The 26,234-nt window shown below is 35.5% G+C and overlaps 1 protein-coding gene across 1 annotated transcript in view; it reads left to right on the top strand.

Moving 5' to 3' along the window:
- The window catches only part of LOC100890048, a 57,125-nt gene that overhangs the window by 2,701 nt on the left and 28,190 nt on the right, over positions 1-26,234 (top strand). Inside the window, exons 2-3 of the mRNA XM_030994919.1 lie at positions 19,161-19,347; positions 20,853-20,958. Of these exons, the coding sequence (XP_030850779.1) occupies positions 19,161-19,347; positions 20,853-20,958 (293 nt within the window). The remainder of the gene's footprint in view (positions 1-19,160; positions 19,348-20,852; positions 20,959-26,234) is intronic.

Here is a 26,234-nt window from a genome sequence, read left to right as displayed (position 1 = left end):
GTTCTTCCCAGGTATAGATTTTCAGATCTGAATGAATGAATTGATTACCGGTATATTTGCTTTTACTTTTAAACCACTTACACACTTAATTTTAAATCTAGACATGTCTGAGAAAGAGAGAGAGAAAGGGAGAAAGAGAGAGAGAGAGAGAGAGAAAAAAAGAGAGAAAGAAAGAGAGAGAAAGAGAGAGAGCGAGAATGAGAGCCAAATCAAAAACTTTAAGCATTAATGTGATCCAATGTATTCTCTCGTACAAAGCACAAATGTTTACTTACACGTACAATGTACATGTACACGTAGACCATATGGAAATGAAAAATAAAATCTTTGCTGTGGGAAATTTCATTTGTCAGAAATTCATTGACTTTAATAAACATAAAAAGATAGTGAAATGAAAGAAAAATAATTCAAGGTGGGCATTGTTTACTTCTCTACGGCGATGTTATGTTTGGTACTATTCATATTCTATCAGTCACCTTTCTATGAACTATCTGAGATTGTACAGAATGTATGTTTACTTTATTTACATATGTATGTCAAGTCTTGACCTCTTCACAGGGGGCCATAAAGTCCCAGGGGCCCCGCAACCTCCCAGTGGCATGATACCCCAGGAGCTACAATCAATGATTTGCAATAACGTATGTACATGTAGATCTGCCTGTACATGAATGACTTCATGTGTCATAGGATATTAATGACTGGTGAAAATGGATCCTTTGTGAAAACTATTCAAATATTGACAGATAATTATGAAAAACCCACATACATGTAGTCATGTACATGACTAATATGTAGGGAGTCCTACATGTACACAGGTATTTGCTTTAAGCCGCAAATATTGAATTAACATCGTTTTGATCATTCATGAGGAAGTTTGGACTAGTTTACATTTATCAGACATCATCGTTGATCACAGTTGATTGAGAATGCAATTATCACACTGAGTGTTAAGAATATTTTACAAATTGTACTTTTACAAATGTACACTGTAATGACTGTATACACTGTACATTATTGGTGAATGGGCTATCCTGACAAAAGATTAGAAATAATAAATAAATAAATAAATAAATAAATAAATCATATGTACTGTATGTCTGGGGGTGTTTCACAAAGATCCTAAGTTGATACAGGTAGTTGGACTTAACAAAAATGGAGAGCTGTTAGCATCTATGAAAATATTTTGTAAAAGTTAATTTAAAATCATTCATATGTTCTATTGTCAAGGAGTTTTCATGTTCTTGATGTGAAATTTTGTTAAAGTCTAAAATACTTGAATTTTCACTTTTGGATATCTATTGGTCCTACAATGTATAGCCAGTCCAACGTTTTCATCATTTTTAGTGCTATTTTATTCTTGTTTTTCTTTCCTAAGCACTGTTTTTTGGTAATAAGTAAATTAAATGTGTACATGTACGTATTGATGCTGAAGTGGTAGATTTTAAAGCTCTTTGCAGAACATGATGATATTTTTAAAATCTTGATGACTGCAGGTAAAGCCTTCCAGTAGAATAAGACGAATTGTAATTAATTTACAAAATTAGACCATATACCAATATGTACTGTACATTGTACATGTAGGAAAGTTATTGGAGCTTTAATTTGTTGATGCTGAGATCATGCTAAGATCATGCTTATGAGCCTGGCCTTTATTCAGCACAGGTTTTCTCTGATCCATTTTCCTTTTTAAATATGGACCAATTTTTTTTTTGTGCAGTTATTAGTGATACAGTGACATGTGACCAAGCCTTTACCTTCATTATGATTCAGTATTGCCTGTATAGTAATACATGTAGAAGCACCTCAGTACAATGAAAAATTGCACAAACCTTGATTTCAGAAATGGCCATTGTGTGATTGTATTCTCCATTCTGGTACACTCGTATACAGATGTGTGTACCATTCAACAAATTAGAAATATAGACCCTCACAAACTTAAATAAAAATGGTGCAAACTTTAAAAAAGTTCCTTCATGTACATTGTAAATCAAATAAAAAATACAGATCAAAATCTGTAGGCTTACAGGTACAGTACCTGCATTATGTACATGTACATGTAGGAACAAAAAACAGATTTGTTCATATTATTACCCACTCTTTACCCCAACTCTCTGGAGAGGTACAATTGTATTGATGGAATCGTAGAGCTCTGTATTTACACATATTTTGTGCATAGACCTTCAAATTTGCAAAGTGCAAACACGATACAGGGACTTGGTGTAAACCTGAACTTTTCATTTCACTTGAACAAAGTTTTTGACCAAATTGTGGTTTTGGGTGGTCTCATTGATCAGAAAATCAACCTTGTGTGATTGTGAATGGTCAGATTTTCAATCCAAAAGTTGCCTTTGTCCATTTTCTATGAGAATTGTATTTGCACAGTTTGTGTATGACTATAATCAGATTGGCTGGAATTTTGGTGGAAACTTGTGGAAAAGCAGAGGCAGAAGATTGTCCTAGGCCCTGTCTTACAAAGAGTTGATTGCAATCGCAACATATTTGTGATTAACATCAATCGCAACTACTGTATGTACATATGTACTGTACATGTACATTTATAGAGATAGGAGACTGCAAACTATTACTGCAAACTTGCAATTGATTTTAATAGAGGACTTGGGATTGATTTGGATCAATCAAAACTCTTTGTATTAAAGACAGGGCCCAGATGGTTCAAAACAAGTCCATAATAATTTGTATTTTATTTTACTGGGAACATATTTAACCATACCATAATCTTAGCCATTCCTGCTCTGTTAACAAGTACAGTGATATCTCTCTCTGGCATACATGTACATGTACATGAACTTCAAGGTAATTAATTGATACATTATAGCTTACAAATATAAATATAATAGGCCTACATGACGTACTGTATGTACATTGTACATTAAATATAAACAGACCAGTCTACACATTGGGTAGTATTTAAGAAAGAAGATTGATTTTATAGCAGGCCTGTTTTATATTTACTGTAATTAATGTACATGCAGTGGATGCATGAACTGCAGAGCAGGATTCAGTATATTTTTAGGTGAAAAAAGTCATAATAGAATTTCACTAAGTCATTGTGGGAATGTACTGGTGCCATCGATCACTGCATTGAAGACGAGTGTGAATCGACATACAAATGTCTTTCCTGGGGGTCGTAAAACACCTGTTGTCAGTCAAACTTTCAATGAAGAGCTATCCTCCGTGTCATGTACAGTGTACATGAAACACAAGCGCATGCATCCTGCATACTATTCCGCCTACCGTATTTATTATGTGGATTAATTTGTCATCGAACATATCCACCTTCATCATGCGCATCAAGTTAAATCCATTATGCTTTTTAACAATGTACAGCAACTAAATTATTCATACCCCTTGTAAATTTGATGTTTTTTGTGTTTTTGTACCTCAAGATTGACAAATGGACTGGTTGAATTAGGACCTTTGTTAAATACTTCTGAATGTAAACTACATGTACATGTCGCATTCCCAAGTACATTACATGTATGTAGCATAAATTGGATCAAATTATTTGTTCACATACAGGTGTACTTAAAAAATTACCAAACTTGTTAAGGGTATGAATATTTCAGTTGTTAACTGTACATTTGTAGACCCAGTGTTAAGGCCCACCTCATATGGCCTGGGATGCCTTTATTGATGAGGTAGGAATTGAAAGATTCAGAAAATAAATAAAAAAGCAGTATACTCCGGTTGTGCTATTGAAACTTATTTCATGTAGAGAAGTATAGATGGTGCCCGTAAAGTACTGTACATGTAAAATGTACACTGCATGTATATTTTGTTGTTTTTTCAAAGAAATTTAACATGAATTGAAACAGAGAATGAATTTAAATACACGTACATGTAGTCACGTACATGTACTGTACATGCATACATCTGGGTGTATTATTGAGTGTACACTATTCTCCATTACATCTGTCTATCTCTAGATGACCTATGACCTCTGGAGACTGCAACCTCCGGGGAGGATGAGTTGGTCAAGAACTTGACATGGTCTTTATTCCACACTTCAAGTCAAATTCTGGAAAAAGCGATAATTTGTTGATTTTAGAGAATAGAACCATCAAGGGCAGTCATATCACTTGCATCTGCATAATTTGGTTACACAAATATTGAGTATGGTGATTACTGTTTGAAATGTAACTTGGGCTATAATATGAGATGAACTTTATAGAGATTATTTCTTCCAATAAATGTTCACTTTCTTGCTCAATCTTGGGGTCTGCAAGCTAGAGGAGGGTAGTCTACGGGGTTTAGAGGTCACGCACTGTTGGCTCCAGGTATGCCTGAATTTTATTTCTCTTGAGATTGAATTTCAAATGATGTCAGCTGAAAAACAACCCCATTTACCTGGTTTTGTAGACTTGTTGACAGCCCCTGGTGTACATGATGAACATATATGCGCATCCCATTGCATAGCTACCCATTGATTCTGTATGCTTCAGAAAGAAAGAAATGTTCCTTCTTTAGTAAGTGATAAAAATAGTAAGTGATGAAAGCATGTGGTTAAAAAGTAGCCTATTTGTAGGTGCACTTTGTGAGTCAAGTCTAAAAATCTTAAAGGTACCGTATTTGCCGGCCTAAAGGCCACAGTATTTTTGGAAGAGAAAATATCAAAAAGTCTGGGTGCGGCCAATGCGCCACAAAGGGGCATCCAAATATATCAAAATTGTAAAGAATCACTATCCAGCAATTTTTTCAAAATTTGTATTACCTTTAAAGTAAAAAATAAATGTATTTGTATGCATGTAGTTATTGGTACATGTACATGTATATGTACATGTACCGGTATTTACCTTTTTTTGTGTGGGTTGGGCAGTATTCTTACCTTCTGGCTTTTGGGCAACATATACATGTATGTATTTTCTTTCAGGTAAAGTGATTTTCTTAAACAATATGTGGACCATTTGTGTGTACATGGTAGGCCTACATGTTGGAATGAATCATCCTCTTGGATGGACAAGTTTCTGATTTGCAGACTGATCAAAGTTGCATCAACAAATAAACAACCACATTCCTATGTAGGGAGTCTTGAGATCCCAGACTGATTCTGGCATTACTGTGCTAGTTGCAATATATTTGAAAGATTGCAGAATGATAAAGGCTCTGTACAAATGTAGACCTCGAGTCAGTCTCGGACATCCAAGCTCATCTTCAAGTCTGTAGGATAGTTTCAAGAACTAGTTTCAACTTTCAAGACCTAGTTTCAACTTTCAAGTACACTGTATGCCTTGTAAATTTGATCACAAGAATTTGATCACAAGAATAGACTGCCGGTACCTACAAAATAATATGCTACAACAATGTACTTGTTTACTGTAATATACAGTCCATCTTCTTTGGTGATAAAAGCCTCCATTTTACATAATGCTTGCAACGTTTTTCAATGCCATGAAATATATATCACTTTTTAATGATTTTTTTGTGTATAATTTAAGAACGTATTTTTTCAATGTCCATGTCAAGAAACTATAAAGATACAGGCTACTATGTATATAATGTAGCCCTGGCATACCCATAAATTATGTAATTATTTACATGTTTGCTGCCAATAGTCATTAGTAAACATGTTTACATACATGTACAGTACATGCAGATCCCTCTAAATTTACTTTTTTATACAAAAATGAATAGAGCAGAACAGATGGGCTACTTCAAGTGTACTAGCTTCAAATAGGCCCTTCAATGCAAATAACACAAAATAGCTACAAATGTAGAGTACAATAACCAGAGACAAACCTTGCATACATTTGTAGCTTGCTTACGCCAGGAGCTTACGCCAGGAGCTTACGCTGTACATGTATGTAGCCAGTAGTAGGCCTCCACATGTAGTGGAACGGCCCAAAAAAAGAAAACAAAATGTTTGTTATAGTATTCCTTGGATTATGACAAAACCTGCTTTTGAGGCATTCATGTAATTAATTGGCTCAGTGAACTGATTTGCTCCCAACGCTAGGCATTATGATTTCATCAAGTGCTTCCTGAAAAAGGTAGATGTACATTTGGGGCCACCATGATAATATAAATTGAACATTTACAGTTTCATCATGTACATGTTCATCAGTAAGGCTGTGCACAACAATGTAATGAGGTACCCGAGTACACTCCCAGGCTTACAAGCGAATACTCGAATATTCGGACGCCATGTTTTTTTATAATTTTTTTTAAATTTTTTGATTTTTGGGGTTTTTTTTTATTATTTTTTTTTGCCACCACCATACCACTGATGCAGTATTCCAGTATCGCCGAAAACGCATGCAATTTAACTTCGAGTTGCAGTTGAAGGCGCCAATTTAATAATAATAATAACAGTAAACAATGCTGTTTTAAAAACCAAAGATGGCAGAATAATCCATTGTCCTCCGAGTCCAAACAGAAATCCGGACATTTGGTCCCAGTTTCTGAGTGGTGAGTTTGACAGTGCTTGAGTTGGGGAAAAAACGGGTAAGCATCGGCCTGGACAGTTTTTTTTTTTTTTTTTTTTTTTTTGCGGCCGAATATTCGGGTACAAGAAATCGTACCCGAGTAGTTGTCAATATGCCCATGTCTTCGTTTCCATGTGCTGTTACAGAGAAGTTCTGTAGTACATGTATATCATTATATGAAGACCCATTATAGGCCTACATGTTATTATTATTATTTTATTTGGCAAATCAAGTCACATAATACAACAATATAACAAACATGAATTGAGATTAAAAAATCAATAGAAAGCATATATAAATATTGCAATAGCAGGTGCATCCGGTCGAGCTGCCCGGGTATGGAAAAAGTTAACCAAATAACTGTGATCCGCAGACCTTCCTCCCCACAAATGTACAGAATGTACAGAACTGCAAGTTGCGTTGCAGATTTGCAGTACATGCAAACAGGGTCATATACATGGATGACAAACTCTCAATGCACTGGTCCATGAAACTGTTTTTATTCCAAAACCCCAAATCCAGCCTACTCCCAATATTCTTACAATAGCAGCATTAGGCCTTTTGTTTATTACATGGGTTTTAACAACTTTTATGGATGAATTCCTGTTCGGGTTTTCTCACGCCCCTCCCATCCTTTCTTGTGCCCAGTTTCCTTTAGAATTTTAAAGTTAGATGGCTGCATAGGATAAGTAGTGCATGATATTGCAATGTTATTTAATTTCAACTACCGGTATTTCTTTATTTTATGTTAAAGTTTAATGGAATATAAAGGTTTGTATTGTATTCCTCTTTATTGGCCATTATTTCGTCTGGTTTTATGAACCAAAGATCCACCTAATTCGGTTGATGGCAATCAGTCAGCAATGAATAGTGAGCAGAGCACTACATGTAAGTGCCTTGTAGACACAAGTATGAGAAAGCTAAAGGTATTTGTGTCATATTTTGTGTTGGCCAAACAGGCAAGGAAAACAAAGAAATACAAGAGGCAAATTCTTCCTATTCCATGTACATGTACATGTATGTATCTGCTGGAAGCCAGAAGTTTTACCTCACACCTGTAACACAGAGTTAACACCCTTCTACATCTACCTTTTAAATACCATGTTACCCCCCTCCCCCCCCCCCCCCCCCCTCCTCCATCTTTTTTGTTGTTGCTTGAAACCTTCAAAGAAGATTTTAGAAGACATTTCAGGCAAGCCTGAGATATTTTATACTTTCATTTTATATTGAAACCCTGTAACAGTGCCTCTTTAATTTCTTTGTGCAAACATTGTCTGTGAAGAGTCAGAAGGGTATTAACTCATGTAATTTATCAAAGTTACATTACTTCAATGTACATGTACATGTATACACCCTTGAACCTTCTGGTTTTCAGCAGGTGACATTATCAGCCTGTAACTTGCATTCGAGTGTGAACTGCAAACTACAGTAGACAATCATTATTATATGCCTACCGGTTCATGTTATTTTAATGCTAATTACATCCCAGCTAAAATATGCTCGTGATTACATTTATGTTAATACTTTATAGCTTACATTTACATGTAGTACACTACACCAGTCTGTCCTCATCATCCCATTGTAAGGCCTCTTTCCTGCTTTTATTCAATCTCTAGGAAAAGAAGGTTATTCCAATCAAATACTATCAATGGCCAATGGTTGCTCCCCTATCCTCTGCTACATTACCCTGTGCATCTCAACAAGTACACGCTGTTTACAATTGAATAAGCGAACCCTAATTAATAGCCGAAATTGGATCTCTCTGTTCTCATACAATGATCAAATATTCTTATTTTGTGGTTAAAATTCTGAGGCATTGAAGTGACCATTTGATATAGAAATTGAGAAGAAGGCAGGTGCAATTAGGTAGTTGCAGTGTAGTTGTGTTGGTAGATATTTTAATTGATTGCACTTGGGTTGGTCATTGGGGTCAGGTGTATTGTGTGTGCTTCGCTGCTAGCCTGCTACAGAGTGAGCGTCATGATGTCAGGGAGGATGTTTTCATTGGTTGTCATTATCAACAATCGAGTTGTGGCTGGGTGATCATGAATGGCGCATTATGAAATGTTGCTCTACATGTATCTATGTTTTGGTGATGGATGTTCAAGAGTACATCTACTTTATGGGCCCATTTGTAAATGCACAGTGGTGGATTTATTTATTTATTTATTTATTTATTATTATTATTATTTTTTTTTGGGGGGGGGGGGGAGGGGGGGGGGCACAGAGTGTGTCCTCTGGCATGAATTCTTCCTGAGATTGATGCATGTGTTTGGCCCCTCCCCTCAAACACACATACAGCAACAAATTATTTGCCTTTAAATCTTATTTGTTGTATTTGTAAAATTTGTGACACATTAAAATATGAAAATGGGCAACACTGACTGATCAATATATTATGAGGACACCTATGCATTCAATTTGTGTTTCTAAGACTAAATGTTACACAGCTTATATTTTTCTTATTCTGGTAAAGACTGATGGTTAAAATAAAACTGACTGAAATCTACAATGTCCATTTCCTTGCCATAGCTTATCTTAGTCTGACCTGGAGCTTTGAAGGGGTTTGTTATATTTACTTGCAGTCGGCCAAATGCTTTGCTTAAACATTGGCAGCGTGTAAACATTTATCTGGCCCGTTTTTGTTGTTGGTGAAGATGTCCCAAAATAGAAAGAAGCCATTTTTGGACCTTTGTGGACCAGGCGTTGTATCTGTTGTTCTTTCAACCGAGTATATAAATTGCTTGGCAGGCTCTATGGTGGGGATGTTTTTGTACTTTCTCAATGGAAATAACTCAATTCTAATTGAGTTCTGAGTGCATCTATTCTATCCTTCTGCCACTTGATGTGAGAGAGAGAGGGAGAGAAAGAGATAGAGAGGGAGGAAGAGAAAGAGAGGGAGGAAGAGAAAGAGAAAGGGAAAAGGAAAGAGAGAGAGAGAGAGAGAGAACAAAGTCTGTACACCTATACATGTGTACGTGTACAGTATGGCTTCACATATATTGTACATGTAGTCTACTCCTGCCAGGCTTGGTTGAATTTTTCTTCATTGCATGTATTGTGTGTTTTGAGACAGTATGAAAATGTAGCCTGGAATGGAGACTGTCATTGTACATTGTACATGTAAATATACAGTGTAGCCTTTTGACAGTCTTATAAATAGCTGCCTTTTCATACAAACCTCTTTTTTTCTTGCTGTTTACCGTCTGAAGAAAGCTAGAAAGAAAAGGCTTTGGGCTATTTGATTTTGACAATTCTTAAGTTTGCACATGAATTAGAATAGGAGTGGAAAGATTGATATCGTACTGTGAGAAAATAATTTGATTTTGAAGATAACATGCACTTGTGAAGAAAAACCTGGGGTTCAAGCAAAATAGTGAATATGGTTTATTTATTTAAGAATGTATTGTTAAGTGAAAATGTTAACATTCTGATCAATGATTAAATCCATGTTTTTGGGTTGAACTCTTGGAAAGAATGTTGCATTCAGGGGCAAGATACAAAATAGTGAACTACAGTATGTACTTTCTTGAATTGTTCTTTTATGTTCCACACACTTTAATGTTTTCTTTCTTATGTTAGTTCTGTGTGATTCTGTTTTCATACTCCAAATTATATGTTAAATGTAGTTCTCTTTTTAAAGTAATACAGTTATATTTATTAGCACTCACATATTGCTCATGCATCATATTTAGTTGTAGACATACTGTATGCTCACTGAGGAAAAACTCATTCTATTATACTCATAGAGATGACGGAATCATCTTCTCTTATTCAAATTGCCAACACTATCACTTTCTTCTCACAGTACATGCATCATTCTTTCATAGCATACTTAAAGAGATTACTATTTCGTAGGATACTGTGCCAGAACAATCCACTGACTCACTCTTTTAATAGTTGTAATCTCCTTTATACCAATTCTTAGGTGAATTTCCTTGTTTTTGTGAATTTAGATTAAAATTCCACACCAAGGAAACTATTGCTACATGTAACTCGCTAAATTACATTGCATGCAATCGTAATTTTATACAAAGAATAACAATTGAATTCCATCAAAGTGTTTATGCAATTATTGTCAAAAGAAGTTTTTAAAGGGTATTTATATTCAAGAATTGGATTTTATTCCCTTTGTTGATGACATGCAGATCAATATATTCTGGGCAGTGACCCCCAATCAATCACGATACTCCACCCCCCCCCCCTCAATAAAAATAGGGGAGGGGGATGAAAATGAATAAAAAAACTTACACCATGTTAATGTAAGACAAAATACACACAAACATAAACACAGGTACATCCTGTATTACTGAAATTTGTAAATATTTTCTGCTCTTTTTCAATAGTTACACTTGTCAAAGAGATATTAAATATAAGGTAAAATGTCATGTCATGTCATGTCATATCATGTCATGTAAATAAAAACCATCAATTGTATTTAACAAGTTTGAACACCAATTATTTCATTACAAAATACAAGTGCTCTTTTATGTATAATATTTCTTTACAAAATTGTACTTTCTTAGGGATGTCTTTTATTTCAATTTTATACCAAAATTCTTTTCAAATTTCTGAAAACAAAGTGACTCTTTGTTTCTATACAATCTATTTTTTTGGAAGGAAAGGGAATGTCCAATATTAAGAGGAAATCATCAGCGATTGAAAGGAATGGGATGGGATAGGAATGCGTGATGATGAAAGTGACTTCCTCATTCTTTATTTGGTCATGTCAGAGAATGTGACGTACATTTCTTTTTGTATGTTGCAGAATCAAAGTGTGTTCTTCGGGGGGGGGGGGGGGGGGCTGCGTTTCAGCCAAACTGAAGACTTGGCGAGCACTTTCAGGAATTCTACACCTGTATGCACTTTATAATTCAGCTCATTGACCAAATGGGTGGTGAGGGAAGGGGGAGTAGAGGGGAGGGGGGGGGGGTCATTTTATGTACAGAAGCTGTTTGAAATTGAGAGTTTTGTTGATAAATCATCCTGTCTTGAGAATTCACAAATGCCACTCACCTAGTTTTGTTTTATGCAAGCTTCAAGGCCCACCTACTGTAATGATAACGATAAGTAGGCCTACTTTATACAATTAACAACTAAATTATTCATAACCCTTAAAAATTTGATATTTTTGCTGTTTTTAAAATATACAAGGGTTATGAATAATGTGGTTAAATATGAAGGTACCATGATGTAAGGTGCGGATCAAGTGGGTACATGTACATGTGTAGCTAGCGCTACAGAGACTAGGTACGGACCCGATTCTCTCAGCAGTGAATATTTAAACGGTATTTAAGTCCTACTCTGAAGTTCTGGATGAGTGAGATCCTGTGTGTACAGCTCTCTGGTTAAGAAGCTTTATAAACTAAAGACCTGAGGGAACGCAGGCTTTCACTATGGTGGAACAAAGAGAGAGAAGAAGAAAAAAAAAATTGATTTTCCTCAAGAGTTGTTCTCCAGCCAGCTGAATTAGCTCGCTCCCAACCCCGAGGGATAATGGTCCCACAAACGAGGCTTGGGAAGGAGGGCTATCACTCTATGGTGGGCCCATTCATAGTGTTCAGAATCCACATTGATTAAAATAAATTAGAACTTATTAAAATACCTTGGAAGAATTCTTGCTCAACCTAGCAAGACTGTTGTTTGCCCATACAACGTTTCATTGTCAAGAAATGACAGTTGAAGCGTTTGTCACAAAACACTTGTTTGTATTACAGTGTTACAGTAATAGTGTTCTTCTGTATAGGCAGAAGTCATGAATTTATTCTTTTACATTCTGTATGTTTTCCTGCAAATGGTCAATTACTCAATTAGCACATGTTTAATAATAATATTCTGCTGTTAAATAGCACTTTAATACAATGTCTCTAAGTGCATTACAGATATACAGTAATATCAGCCCGGCCATTGGATTCAATGCTTGCCCGCACACAAAGTTTCTCAAGTCTTCTTTAAACTTTTATGATAATTGCAATTTTATACCAAATCGAATGATGCCTATGAAAAGATACATGGTTGAGCTACATTATACGTGTTTGCCGATGTGGATAAAAAGAAGAGAAAAAGTACAAACAAACAAATGAAAATAAATGACTAAACCATATATGATGAATTGACATTGCAAGTTTGCAACATTGTTATTGTCGATTTCTCTGCAATCCTTTTGAAATGGTTGGGATGCTTTATTTTCCATTGTTTGTTTGTTTGTTTCCACATATTTGTTATTGTGAGGTTTACATACCGGTATATGTACATGTAGTTTCAAACTAGTAAATTACTGTTACACCAGAGGGTTTCATTGTTTTGCTTTTTGTGTTAACATATCTACATGTACAGTGTACATATACATAAACAGTGTAATATTTATGAAAAAAGTTCCTGCTTTCGAGGTTTCTCCTCTTCCTCTCGTTCCATTCATCGTGTTGTATTGCCCCTGGTGACTTTGAGTGGTGGAGTTCCTCAGCTACTCGCTGTGTGAAAGGTCAGACCCTCGGTGTGACCTGTCACAAGTCATTCCCACTTTGTCCTAACAATTGACCATGCACTCCGGAGTCTTCATTCAAAAAGTGGGAAAAAGTGCTTGGTTTCTGTGAGCTTGTACCAGGAATGCCCTGCATTTACATGCACCGGACTAGAACTTGACAAATCATATTTGAAAGGGGGGAGTAAACACAAAGAATGTCATTCCATTCCCTTTCCTCTCCAGCATAGACCATGCACTCTTGATTCTTGATTCTTGATTCTTGTTTCAGAAATTGGACAAAAGTACTTGATTTTTTTGAGCCTGTAAACCCGTGAAGTTTAATGTACACTGTATAACATGTTCATAGGCCTACACACTGAAATGGGAAGTAAAGGACAAAGAAATTGAATAGATGGTTCTCTCTATACTTTTTGATAGCCCTGGGGTTAGCTCTGTGTTAGAGTGTGGGCTAATGCCCTTTTGGCTCCAAAGTCCGAACAGATGCTGTTATCTTTAATAAATGGAGGTTGTTTTCATGAGACCTGGGCCTTATACTCAGTCGGTAGCCATTTGTTGTATGATTGATTATAAACTGAAAATTCATATTAATTTCATTGAGGGTAGGTTCTCTAGATTTCTTATCATATGGCATTAATCCCTACAATGCTGTGATGCAATGAATGTACATACATCAAGGAGGGGATGGGGTGAGCTTGTGTCAAAGGGAGGGGGCAGCAACCTTTCTTATTGAACCATTGACCTCTCCATTGGTTGTAAGGAAGGGGAGGGGAGGGTAGTGTGTGATGATGGGAGGTGGGAGGGGGCAAATGATACAATCATATCTCATTCAAACATGTAGGTTACACCCACTACAAGTGAGCAGTCAACTCCTCTGTACACACAGGATATAGAGGAGGGGGACGCTTAGATGAGGGGAGGGTAGCCATCCAACCACTATCCCAAAGCTTTCATACACCCATTGCATACAGGAGGGAGGGGGAAGCTTACGACGGAGGAGGGGGGCAAGCTCGGGGGACCCTTGTGTATACCCCATTGATTTACCTGAATGCACAAAGCGTGGGTATTGATTTGTACTGACCCCACTGGTGTGAACTTTTGTACCTCTTTTCTTACCTACTCTGCTCATCCGTGGACATTGTAGGCATATAATATATTGTACGTTACCCTATACCCTAGGGCTATTCCACTCTTCTTCTTTATTATAATACAAGCAGTCCATACTGCGTCTTTCTTCTACAAATGTTGCTTCATGTGCCTTATTCAATGAATAATTAAAACTCAGACAAACTACATGTATAGTCAGATTAACTTGTCTGTCATCTGTGGAATTAGGTCACATTAACATATTGGTATCAAAATTATTTCATGGTCATACAGGTATATTATTTCAAGGTCTATCGGCACATATGCCTATTCTTTTATGATCACATTTTGCAGTAGTCACACAATGATATGCAAGGCTCAATTTCACATCAGGAAAATTCCCTATTTCTGTCAAACATTATAGGATGATGTGATGTCAGTCAGTCCTTTGGAGGCTGAGGTGTAATAAGATTTATATGACATAGCAAAAATCTCAGAGATATCCAGTAATAAATCAGAACTTTTATGTGACAATTGATTATTCATACATTGTATCTACACATATAAAATAATACCTATATTGTATTAGTAACATAATGGTAGTCTACAAATGTTTATTTAGGAGAGACTTGTTTGCATGGTGATTATGAATTATTACTTAACTTTCCAAGTTTCCTAAGGGATACAATTAGCCACACTAATGATATATCTTGCATTGAACCACAAGCATTAGGTCTCTCTGTAGGCTTATAATAAAGATTACTATTTTACATTTTGACATGGGTAGGTACAAGTTGAATACTGTAAGTCATGTACCGGTATTGATATCGTAACGATTGTAAGGCATTCCCTAAATATTTGCAGAAAAATGGTCCATGCAACCATGTATTTGCAATCAGAAATCAATCATAATGAGATTTTGCTGGGTCTTTGGGCATGTTTACCTGTAAATGGTTGTACTTCATTCAAGGCCTCTCAAGTATTCACGCTAATCCGTTTGCGGTCATTTCAATTCCGAGACCTTTATTGTTTTTCTCTATTGTGCTTCGTAAAGATCTAGGGACCAAGATTTTTGCATGACTGAACCACCTTACATCTTCTGATTGATTTCAGTTGATATAATTTGTGGTATGGTCCATGGTATAATCAACAGTTTGATGTTGTTCTTTGATCTGCCTTCTTGAAGGTAATACAAAGTTTTGGGAAATTTTGAAAATTGGCTGGATAGTGATTCTTTACAATTTTGATATATTTGGATGCCCCTGTGGATGTATTATAAGCACTAGAATATGTAGCCCCTTTTAAATTTCAAGTAGTGCCTACGGCTGTACAATGGTAGCTGCGACCATGAAAATTTCAGAATATGTAGTTTTTATATATTATTTCCAAACAGGAATAGCTAATTGGTCGATTTTAGTCAAGAAACATTGTTTTATAGCTTAATTAATATCTTGACCTTGAGAGGGAGCTACATGTATACAACTTAAAGAGTTTATTATTTACAATTTCTAGACTTGATTTCAACCGCGACAACGATCATTGAATATTGTAGGATCGCATATGCTTCCAATATGTTCATTGAACCAAATTCATGACCCCATACCAAAACTTTGTATTACCTTTAACCAGTTAATTACTACTTGATGGCCTCTGAATCTAACTTGCAATTAAACACATGAGAACAATTGCTCCCAAGAGGTTAATTTAGCTGGGTTTCAAGGGAAGCTTTCTGCTTTTGCTGTGTTAATGTACATGTTGCCGGTAAAAATAGTCCAGGGACCGGACTCACAACTTAGCACCTTCCTCACCTAATGGTGCTACATGCTATTGCTGCACCCTGATGAAAATTACTTGAATATATACAGACCTGTCCAGAGAAAATATGAAAAGTAGTCCGTAGCCATAGCCAACATATTCTACAACACACTTTTCTATTTATTTGGAGAAACATTTGTGCCTGAAAAGACTTTAAAAAGTCAACCTGAGGCGATTCCAGTAGCCTTGTGCAAATATACAATGACACATCACATATTCTGAACACGATTTTTTATTGGCAGTACAAATGTTTTTTTAAATTATTGCCCTTTGGTTGATTTCTCGAAAGTCTTTGCGATCGTTCTAAGAAATGATCGCAAGAAAGAAGTGGCTACTACCACGGAACTGACAGGTGCTCATAAGTCATTGACAGTCTAATAGACAACAGATGACATTGAAGTACTCCTTCTGTTGACATAATACATGTAATCATCATGTATGTTGAAGAAGATGAAAAAATGTAGTTCCGCTCGACTCTGAATGCAAATACCACTTTAGTACAGTGTCCGCATGTAAAGTAAATCATCAGATGTGTACAAACATGTACACAGGGATATTGACATTCCGTATAAGAGACCATAATCTTGGCTCGATAATATTTGACTTGATTTTGTCTTCTCTTGAAAGATGAAGAATTAACCTTGAAAAGCGAGAAGGAAGTCATGTGACCATATTGTCAATATGCTGCAGTCATGGGCCCATACATGTAAAGTGTATTTTCTACTATTAATTTAATCTGACGCCAGTTAAACATTTATTCAAATTTCAAAATCAGGTTTAAGAAAGACAGTTAGTCTAAGTTTTTGTTGTTTTAAATGTTTTCTTAGACCCAGGATCAGGTTTAACTGATTTACATATGTAGTACGGTAGATTCTCTTGCTAACTGGTGTTTGCATGAAGTCAGAGACTTAGCAAAATAGATGTTACATTCTCTGCTAAACAGTGCTGATTACAATCTACAGAGTGAGATATATTTGTATGTAAGATCTTTAAAAACATGGATCTTCTGTAATTTGATGTATGAATAATGCATAAATGGAATTTTGTTATCAGTCCAATACAAATTTTAAAGAGAGAGAGAGACAAAGCCTAATGTACTTGTACTAAAGCAAGTGTCTACTATGTCTACTATGAAACTATTAAAAAGCTTCTAGCGTTTCTTTCACTTTTAAATTGTGCAATTTCACTTAAACGATTATAACAATTATGGATATAATTATGTCAACATACCAAGGATATATGTATGTCTTTAGGCTTCAGGAAAATAACATTTCATTAAAACCAGGAGTCTTATATTAAAGAGCCTATAAATGCTCATGAATAATGGAATTAGACTGAGATAAATCACCTTATTTACTGTCTGATAACCGCAAAATAGAGTGTTTCTCGTCCACCTCCAGCGACAGATAATCCCTCACTCACTTCACGTTTGGTGCGGCCCACAACCTTTGTGTTTCTATCAATTTCACTTTCTATGAAATAGAAATACTAACCAATTTAATGCTTTTGTATTGCCTTTTGAGATGTAAATTTGAATGGCCTGAGTGAATAGAATGGTAGATTACGTTAGATAGTCATCCATCATTACGTTAAAAAAATAGAAAGTCATTGTATTTTTTTAGCATACACGGAGTAGTTGGAACTCGCGGCACAACAAAAGGCTGTGGTGAATGTAGAAATATAAGTTTATATACCCATGGAAAGACTAATAATTGTTTTTTGATAACTGGTAAGAAGAAAAAGGTAACCATTACAAGATGAAAAATATCGTTATGGGAGTATAATATGTCTATCCACAAAAAAAAGGAAAAGGAGTGTTTTGAATTATACTTGTTTCTTTTTCTCCTGCCTGTCTGCATTATTTTACCGATATCTTGATTTTCTTCTTTTACACCTTATTTCCACGAACGTTTTTGTGCTACCAAAGTACATTGCAAATTATTGCGAGAAGGTCTCTGTCCCCCAAGCAGATAAACACCTGTATTTACAATGAATTTGAATTGAGATCAGCATCTCATTAATTATGCTTTTCTCATGGAGGCGCAATGGCTCAGTGGTAGAGCAGTGGCCTCGTAACTCTTGAGCTCCTGGGTTTGAAAGCAAATTGATGTGCTAGTGTCCTTTGGTAAGGCATTAATCCTCATTGCCAAGTCCCTCAGAGAGGACCTAAAGCTGTCAGTCCTCTGGTGGCTTACTTGCAAGCACAAGCACACACATTCTTTCTTAGCAGTCGGGTAAAACAAACAAACCAATGGCAAAAAGTGAGATTATACATGTATGATTATGAATCCAAAATAAATTCAATTTTTGATCTCACTAATTGCTCCCTGTGTGAATGGTACAGAATGTTCATGTAACTGGTTGCCCTTGGGGTGAATATGAAAACCAAAGCCGTTGCAAATATTCTTGAGCCCCAAGCTCTCGAATTATGCATTCCTTTCTCCTTTCTATGCCAGCAAAGTTGATTTACTTACCTTTAGATAATGTTTACTTTACTGGATGTATTTATACACCCTTAGCTTTCTAAAGCTCTTCTCAGAAACTTTGGAAGGAAGTGAACTTTTGGAGACTTTTGTTGAAATTCTACGGTATTTGACCTAATAGCAATTTTAATCTTGAAATTTGTACTCAATGCTAGACAGAAAATTCAAGACTTATTTAACCTGAGACGATATTACAGTGTTTGTTATTGAAATTGCTTAATGGCTAAGTCAAGAAAGACTGAGACAATTCTGAGGTTACTTGTCTGAACTCTTGTTAGGTATCAATCTTCACAATTTAGTTGTTAAAACACCATTATTACTGCATTTCTCAACATTGCTGTGCCTAGAATGTATACTTGTTAGACCTTCCTGTGCTCGCAAATGTGAATGCATCTTTTTTCTATAGAGAATGGGAAGAGGAGGGATATTTGGGGCAGGGTTGAAGCTTGGCTGAGAGTTTTGCTAAGACCCAAAAGATGATAGCTCACATACTTTTACAAAGAGTTGATTCCCTGCTATGGCTCTCATCAAACCTTACACCTGTACATGTATATGAGAGCAAATGTACTTGAGTTTGAGTAAAATAATAACAACTAAAACATAATGTATCAAGCATGATAACATAGATATAACAATACAACAAAAGATGAATAACATTACACATGCCTAAGATAAACAGTGATTTAATTATGAAGTTATACTATTAAAAATCTGATAAGTTTTTGAAGGAAAGTCAAGATAGTGATGCTTCTTTGTAAATCCTAATCTGGAAACTGTTGATGTTGAAATCAAGATGATCCATCAAACTATATGCTCTAAAATTCCACTCATCCTTTTGTTTTATTGCAACAGCTGCAGTGTGTGGACGGCATGCGGGTGCGAGACCTGTTGGCAGCGGCCATCATGGAATACAAGCTTCCAGACTGCAGGGTCCGTCTAGCCTCAACGAGAGCGCTACTCAACGAGGATGCAGAGGCTTTTTTACTCAGGAATAGAGAGATCGAGTTTGAGGAGAGGCTGCTAGAAATACCTGTAGAAGGTAGGTTGTTGTTAAATATTATTAATATCTATAAAGGCTTCTAAGGGGTGCAATAAATCAGTGTATTCAATGTCTGTAGCGCAGTACCCGGATGACTGACCAATATTGTTTTCGTATTGCTCAGTCATCCGGGACCTTCAACTAACGATATCGATATCATATCGATATCACATGAAAACAAAGCCATATTTACATTTTGTTATTTCGCTAGTCAGCCTGATATAGTCTTTTTATAGATAATAATAATAATATAATATGGCTTTGTTTTTGTGTGATAAGAGAATATATTGCTCTCGCTATGACAATATTGGACTTGTCTCCGACTCGTTTAATATTGTCCTAGCTCGAGCAATATATTCTTGTATCACACTCATAGCCATTCTATATAATATAATTATTGCTTGTAAAATATGGTTATCATAATAGGATAGTGACGTAATGAAACAGGTGCTTAATGCCACTTGATCACTGTTGAGTACAAGCTCTAATGATTTTCCATGCACTTGTTAAAAAAAAATTACAAACGAAAAAAACGCCCATTGATCATTATTTTGTTCAAGAATATAAATCATTTTGAGCACATATCAGCATGCTTTATGTGGCCATTTTCGTAATAGTTACAAAATTTAATGCATACTTCTTTGTAAAGTGCCTCGATATAAATGATTTCATCCCACTGTTACAAATAATTGCATCTCAATAGTCAGAACGCGAATTGCATACGTCAGTTGTTGCTAAGTAGAAAAAACATTATGCGTGCAGCCTTGTTCTAATTAACAAAACGTTATATATGCACTTTGTATTCTGAGTACCGAGTATTGAAATACAATTATTCATAAGAGACGACTGAAATACTTGGAATTTGTATTGAGGCAATTCACATACGGTACATGTACTGTATGCATCAAATTTGGTTACATTACGAAAATGGCCTTGTTGTTGAATATATAAATGCCTTAATCATTATTGTTGTTTTTGTTGCTATTTTTATCATCACAATTTTCATGATCCTTTTCTTTGTTGTCATCATGAATAATATTATTTTTCATTGTCCTCCTGCCGTGTTTAAAGGCATCGTTTAACAATGTTAAATCAGAGATGCATGGCCCTACGTGTTATCAGTGTCTGTGATATAGTGTTATATTGAAGCTCTAAAAAAATTGCGCTTCAAAATGATCATGAAGTGCCTCAAAGTAAAAATCTTTGAGCAACTGGTTTTACCATACTCATTTTCCCCAATAGACTGTACAACTGTAGTGTGATAAAAAACCGTTGAAAAAACATTTTTAAATTTAGATTTGCAATCGTAAATATAATGATAATCAGACAGGAGATCGGCTTTTAAAAGTCACTGGGTTCCTGACTTTAATACCTAAAGGTTTATAACTCATTGCAGCATGAGCTAAATCCAGGATTAAGTTAATGCTGTATAAATGTATAGGCCTATATTCTGGAGTAATCATGGATATACACTCAATGTCTCTCTCACTCTCTCTCTCTCCCAGGTACCACCGACCGCTGTCTAGCTCTCCTCCTCAACTTTGTCATCTCTCAACGGGATTACTGTGATCTCCTACGCAGCTACTTCAATACCTATGAAGAACCACTAAGGTGAGCTCCCCATAATTCAGTATTCAATATTGGCCAATTTTGTCTTTGTTATTGTAGGATTACAGTGTATAGTAATATAATCCCAGGTTTTTATTGCCTCTTCTCATTCAGTTTGAGATATTTACACCATTAAAGGCTTTTAAGCCCATTTATGCAAAAAAACAAACTGAAGGTGAGCTCATTGACATTTCATATATTCATTGGCCTATTTTGTCATTGTGATTGTCATTATTATCTGTAGGGTTGCAGTGTAGATTCATAGTAAAGTTATCCCTGTTTTTATCACGGCTTATCACTTATTTAGAGATATTCATTCTACTACCGGTACACTGTATTAAGCCCATTCTTATTAAATGATCCCAGCTTTGCTTCGAGGACAAATGAATTTTTTCTCAAACACAAATTTTTTGAAATAAAAAGAGAGTTTACCTGAAGTCTTAGTCATGTAGACTAAGGGAAGATTCAGTGAGAAAAAAAGAAAGAATTTACTGCATAGTTAAATGCACTAGGAAACTCATTGATAGAGGTTTTAAAGTGGCACTTTTTATTAAAAGGGGCTATTTTAAGAGTTTAGGGGCTAAGTAGTTTGTTGCTTACAGGGTTTACTCCAGTAAATAATGGGATGAAACCAAGTGTTGGTAATAGCTAATATCCAGGGTTATAATGGAAGCACATAAAAAAAGACAAATATATATGCACCTAATGAAATCTATATATTATCAGGCGCGATAGCTCAGTTGGTAGAGCAGTGGTCTCGTAATCCGGTGACCCAGGTTCGAAACCAAGGCGATGCGCTAGTGCCCTATGGTAAGGCATTAATCCTCATTACCAGGTCCCTCGGAGAGGATCTTAAGCCGTCGGCCGTCTGGTTACTTACATGTACTTACAAGCATTTATGCTTTCTTAGCAGTCAGGTAAAATAACCACCACCACCATCATCATTGTTAGTCTACCGTTTGCTACTATATATTCTTTGCTCAATTTGATATTTAATACAAATTCGGTTCCAAAATGTGGCCAATGAAAAGCGTCAAAGTCCATTTTGGTGATAACAACCATGAATTTCTTGACTTTATACTCATATTGTAGACCACTCTTATAAACATATGAGACGTGCATATGAGACGGACAATGAACTCGACAAGTCTCGTTCCTAATGTGACTTAACCTGCGTGCAGTGCATATTCACTAAATGTACTCGCAAACATGTATTATTTATATACTATTAAATAAGGAGAAAATGATTCTTAAGAGAGACTACATGTATAAGAATCAGATTATGTTTTCTCCTGGGTCCACTCTAGGTCTATATACAGAATTCAACAGAAATTCTTAGTTAAAACATATTTAGATTATATCTTTGTCAAAGATTCATAACTCTAGGACCTGAAAAAATGTTGGATTAATACAAGAACACTCTTTCATCTATACACTTCTCGTCCAAATTTGATCAGAAAAAAATAACTGCTGAGAATCAGAATATGAAATTGTTAGCCCTAGGACCTAAAAAAAAGGGTCTAGAATTAATACAAGAATGCTCTTTCATCTATAAACTTCTTGTCAGAATTTGATCAGAAAAAATAACTGCTGAAAATCAAAAGTACTTCAAATGTACATAATGCGTTTGTGGGAAATGAAAACATTGCATTATGGTGCCAGGAATCTGTCATTTCTGATTGGAATGTGATAACTCTACTATAAGTGGAGCTACGATAACATCTCAATAATAAATGGAGCATATAATCTGATGATTTATGATTCAAAAGGAGTGATTTTATAGTTAGTCAATTATATTTATCGGTACAATGTTTGCATTTGATAAAAAACTAATGAGCCAATGTGACAAGTTGTGGTGTTTAGGAGTTAGAGGTGTGGGTTGTTGTTACTTTAAAAGTGGCGGATTATTTTTTATTTCTTATATTGCAAAATTCATGCAGTTTTCTTCATGTCAGGTGAAAGAATTGGCTATAGACTTGGCAGGAAAGCTTTTGAAGGAGTTATTGATACTGCATTTTACAGTCAATGTGAAAAGAATATATTTGATGTTTTACCAGGAAATATGGGAAATAAGTTGTTGATGTTTGGTGTATCATTCAAGTAAATTACAGTTTTTTTTTTATTTTTTTATGTGTTTTATTGGTTTTCAAGATACAAATCAACACATGAATCAAAGAAATCAATTTGAAAAAAAAAAAAAAAAAAAAAAAAAAAAGCAGCAATACAAAAATGTTAACATAGAATTGTCGCCAGAAGAATAAGACAAAATGATTTTCATTCATAAAAAAAGACATGTTAGGTGTTTTCCGCGTTACTTATATAACAAACATGGTACATAGTACATTGTACAGGGTATTTTTTTTTTTTTTTAAAGCATGTTAAAAGCAAAAATACAATTTGCAAAGGAGCTCAAAGGTAACATATTCAAATGTTAAATCTCCATTTCCGAAAATGAATAGGGAGTTTGTTATTTTTTTTGGCAATACAATACTCGAGTTCTTTATTGGCCGTAATATAGCATTTATAACCTTCGAAGTTTGGTGGTTTGCTTTGGAATTTGCATATATAAATATAATATTTAAGTAAAAGAAACAAATATGTAAGGAACCTATCAGATTCGCAACCGAACATTTTTTCAAATGTTGAGACATTTAGAGGTTTATTAGTTTTCTGAATAATAGCTTTAACAGTTTCATCCCAAATAGGCTTAACATTAGGACATTCAACAAAAATGTGACTATATGTCTCAGGGTCAGTATTACAAAATGAACAATTGGGGAGACCTTCCTTTTAATTTTATACAAAAACTCATTCAAACCTATAGCTCTATGAAATAACTTAAAGTAGAAAGAGCGAATACGAGTACTTATAGTGCATTTAAAGTTATTCACATGAGTCTTTTCCCAATCAACTTCGTCAGGTTCTTGGAGGTCATTCCAAAATAAGATTTGACGTTCTGGAGAACATGACTCTAGCATTGTACTGTATGCATATTTTGGAATTTTTAGAGTTTTCAAGAGCTTAGTTTTAACGTCATCAAATATTTTGTCAGGGGTTAAGTCAGAAGTGACTAGCAAGTCATTTGGTATATTTCTCAATAAAAAATTGTATTTCCGCCTGTCTTTTTTACCAATATCATAATCCAGAATAAGCTCTTCAAAAAGTTTATTACCTGGGTGGGGAGGGTTGAGTAAATCACTGATATAGACAATTCCTTTGTCCAACCAATCTTCATATAAAAAATAATGTTTTGATTTTGAACAGATATTTCTGTTAAACCAAATACACTGACAAGAGCCAATTGCGGAAAAGACTGTACCGAACTCAGTTTTAGCAAAATTTTCTCTAAATATATACCATGTTTGAAGGGATTCAGCTAATTGACATGAACCTAATTTGTTTAAAGTAAATTACAGTTAGGATTTCAGCATACATGTAGGACATGTACACTGACATGTATTTTTCAAAGAAGTGTTTTGATCTTCCTTTCAACAAATAATGAAAAAAATGAAGCAATGGAAATTTGCTATTGTACTCTAATCTTTGTACCGTATTTGATCTTAGAGAAATCATTGGCTTGAATTTTGTCGGAGGGGTGAAGAATTATTTTTCTTTCTTCAAGCATGTTTTTTGGTCTTTTTTCTCAAAAATTCAGATATAGTTACATAATTGATTTCTTCCTCTAGCACTCAGATACTAGAAAGGTCTGATATCTGGCAATTCACTGAATGCAGGGCATAATTACAAATACTTTATATAGTTTGTCTGACAGCGTGTCCACACACAAAACAATTTATCCCGAAACTCTATAACGATACGTCGTATAAAGAATCATCGTATAAATTCCAGGATGTCCACACACAGGAAACGTCGTCACTAAAGAATCATCGTATAAAATGCCCCCTGTCCACACACAACATTTTCCGTGATTCTTTATAGAGTTTCGCGATAGTGATAAGAGGTCTGGTCTCATTTCGCTCGAGGTCACGTTAAGCCCCGCCCAGTTAGTTACACTAGTTACACTCCCCCTGTCCACACACAACATTTTCCGTGATTAGGCGTGATTCTTTATCGAGTTTCAGTTCGAAACGATGCCCAAACCTGCGTTTCGTTAGACTAGTTTCGTTATACGACGTATCGTTAGTGAGCGTCCATACCTACAATTTTGGTCGTAAAACTATCGCGAAACGGTATCACTATCGCGAAACGGTATAGCTAATCATGATTAGTCACGGAAAATGTTGTGTGTGGACAGGGGGTAAATTATAGCAGATTTAGTTACAGTACTTTAAATTCTTTCACGTCCCATCCAAACTGTGCTTGACATACATAATGTATCTCTTTCCTATACTGTCAAGTACCACTTGTTAAAGTTTTCACCAAAATATCTCAAAAAGACTTCTTTGTCCCTTGTCCTTCCTCTAAGATAGTTTTCAGATATCAAATGTGACATTTACTCCCAGAATACCACTATTTTTGTTCAGAATTCAAATTTACGAGCGTGGGTCACAGCAAGGAGTGTAGCAAATTAACTTTCCCTGAAACCAAAACCAAGCTGGATGACTCAAAAAGCTGAATCACGATATTAATGTGGAGGAATTCACCAACAATACTCTTCTTTCATGATTTGGGTTCCTTTTCTGGCGCACCAGCTCATCCCTCCTGTAGATATCCACATGCCTTTCAAATGCAGAAATAGGAATGCTTTGTTATGCTTCTTTTGAGTTTTCTCCTTTTGACCCCCTCTCCTTTTGACCCCCTCTCCTTTTGAGCCCTCTCGATCCATACAGCATAGGAAGGGTATGGACATGTAAATTATCTGTCTTTTTTCTTTACAGACTCCATGCTCTCTATTGCGTGTCTGATTCTTTTTATAGAAAATCCTATTGAATATGTAGGTAATGAAAATATCAGTTAACAAACTGGTTGTAAAGTAAATGGGATACACGTCTGCAGATTTGTATTAACTTCTTATTAGTTAAACCTCGATCCCCTCCCCTTGTGACCCTTCTCCATGCAGTATGTGTGTGTATGTGTGTGTGTTTGGGGGGGGGGGTGAATTCTCAATTCTGTGTCTTTTGCTGTAGATACTGCATCCTCTTTTGTGTATCTGATTCTTTTTTCTTTTTTAAAAACTGAATATATCAGTTAACAAACTGGTTCTCAAGCTGATGGAATACAATGCTGAAGACATGCCTTTTTTTTCTCTTTCTCCCTCCTCTTTTGTCCTGCCCTTCCTCTCTCTCGCTCCCTCTCTCTCTCTCTCTTCCTATCTTCAT

The sequence above is a fragment of the Strongylocentrotus purpuratus genome, unplaced genomic scaffold, assembly GCF_000002235.5.
Source record: "Strongylocentrotus purpuratus isolate Spur 01 unplaced genomic scaffold, Spur_5.0 spur5_scaffold_21, whole genome shotgun sequence".
NCBI lineage: Eukaryota > Metazoa > Echinodermata > Echinoidea > Camarodonta > Strongylocentrotidae > Strongylocentrotus > Strongylocentrotus purpuratus.
Note: the sequence above shows the minus strand (reverse complement) of the source record. Positions and strands in the feature narration are given on the sequence as shown.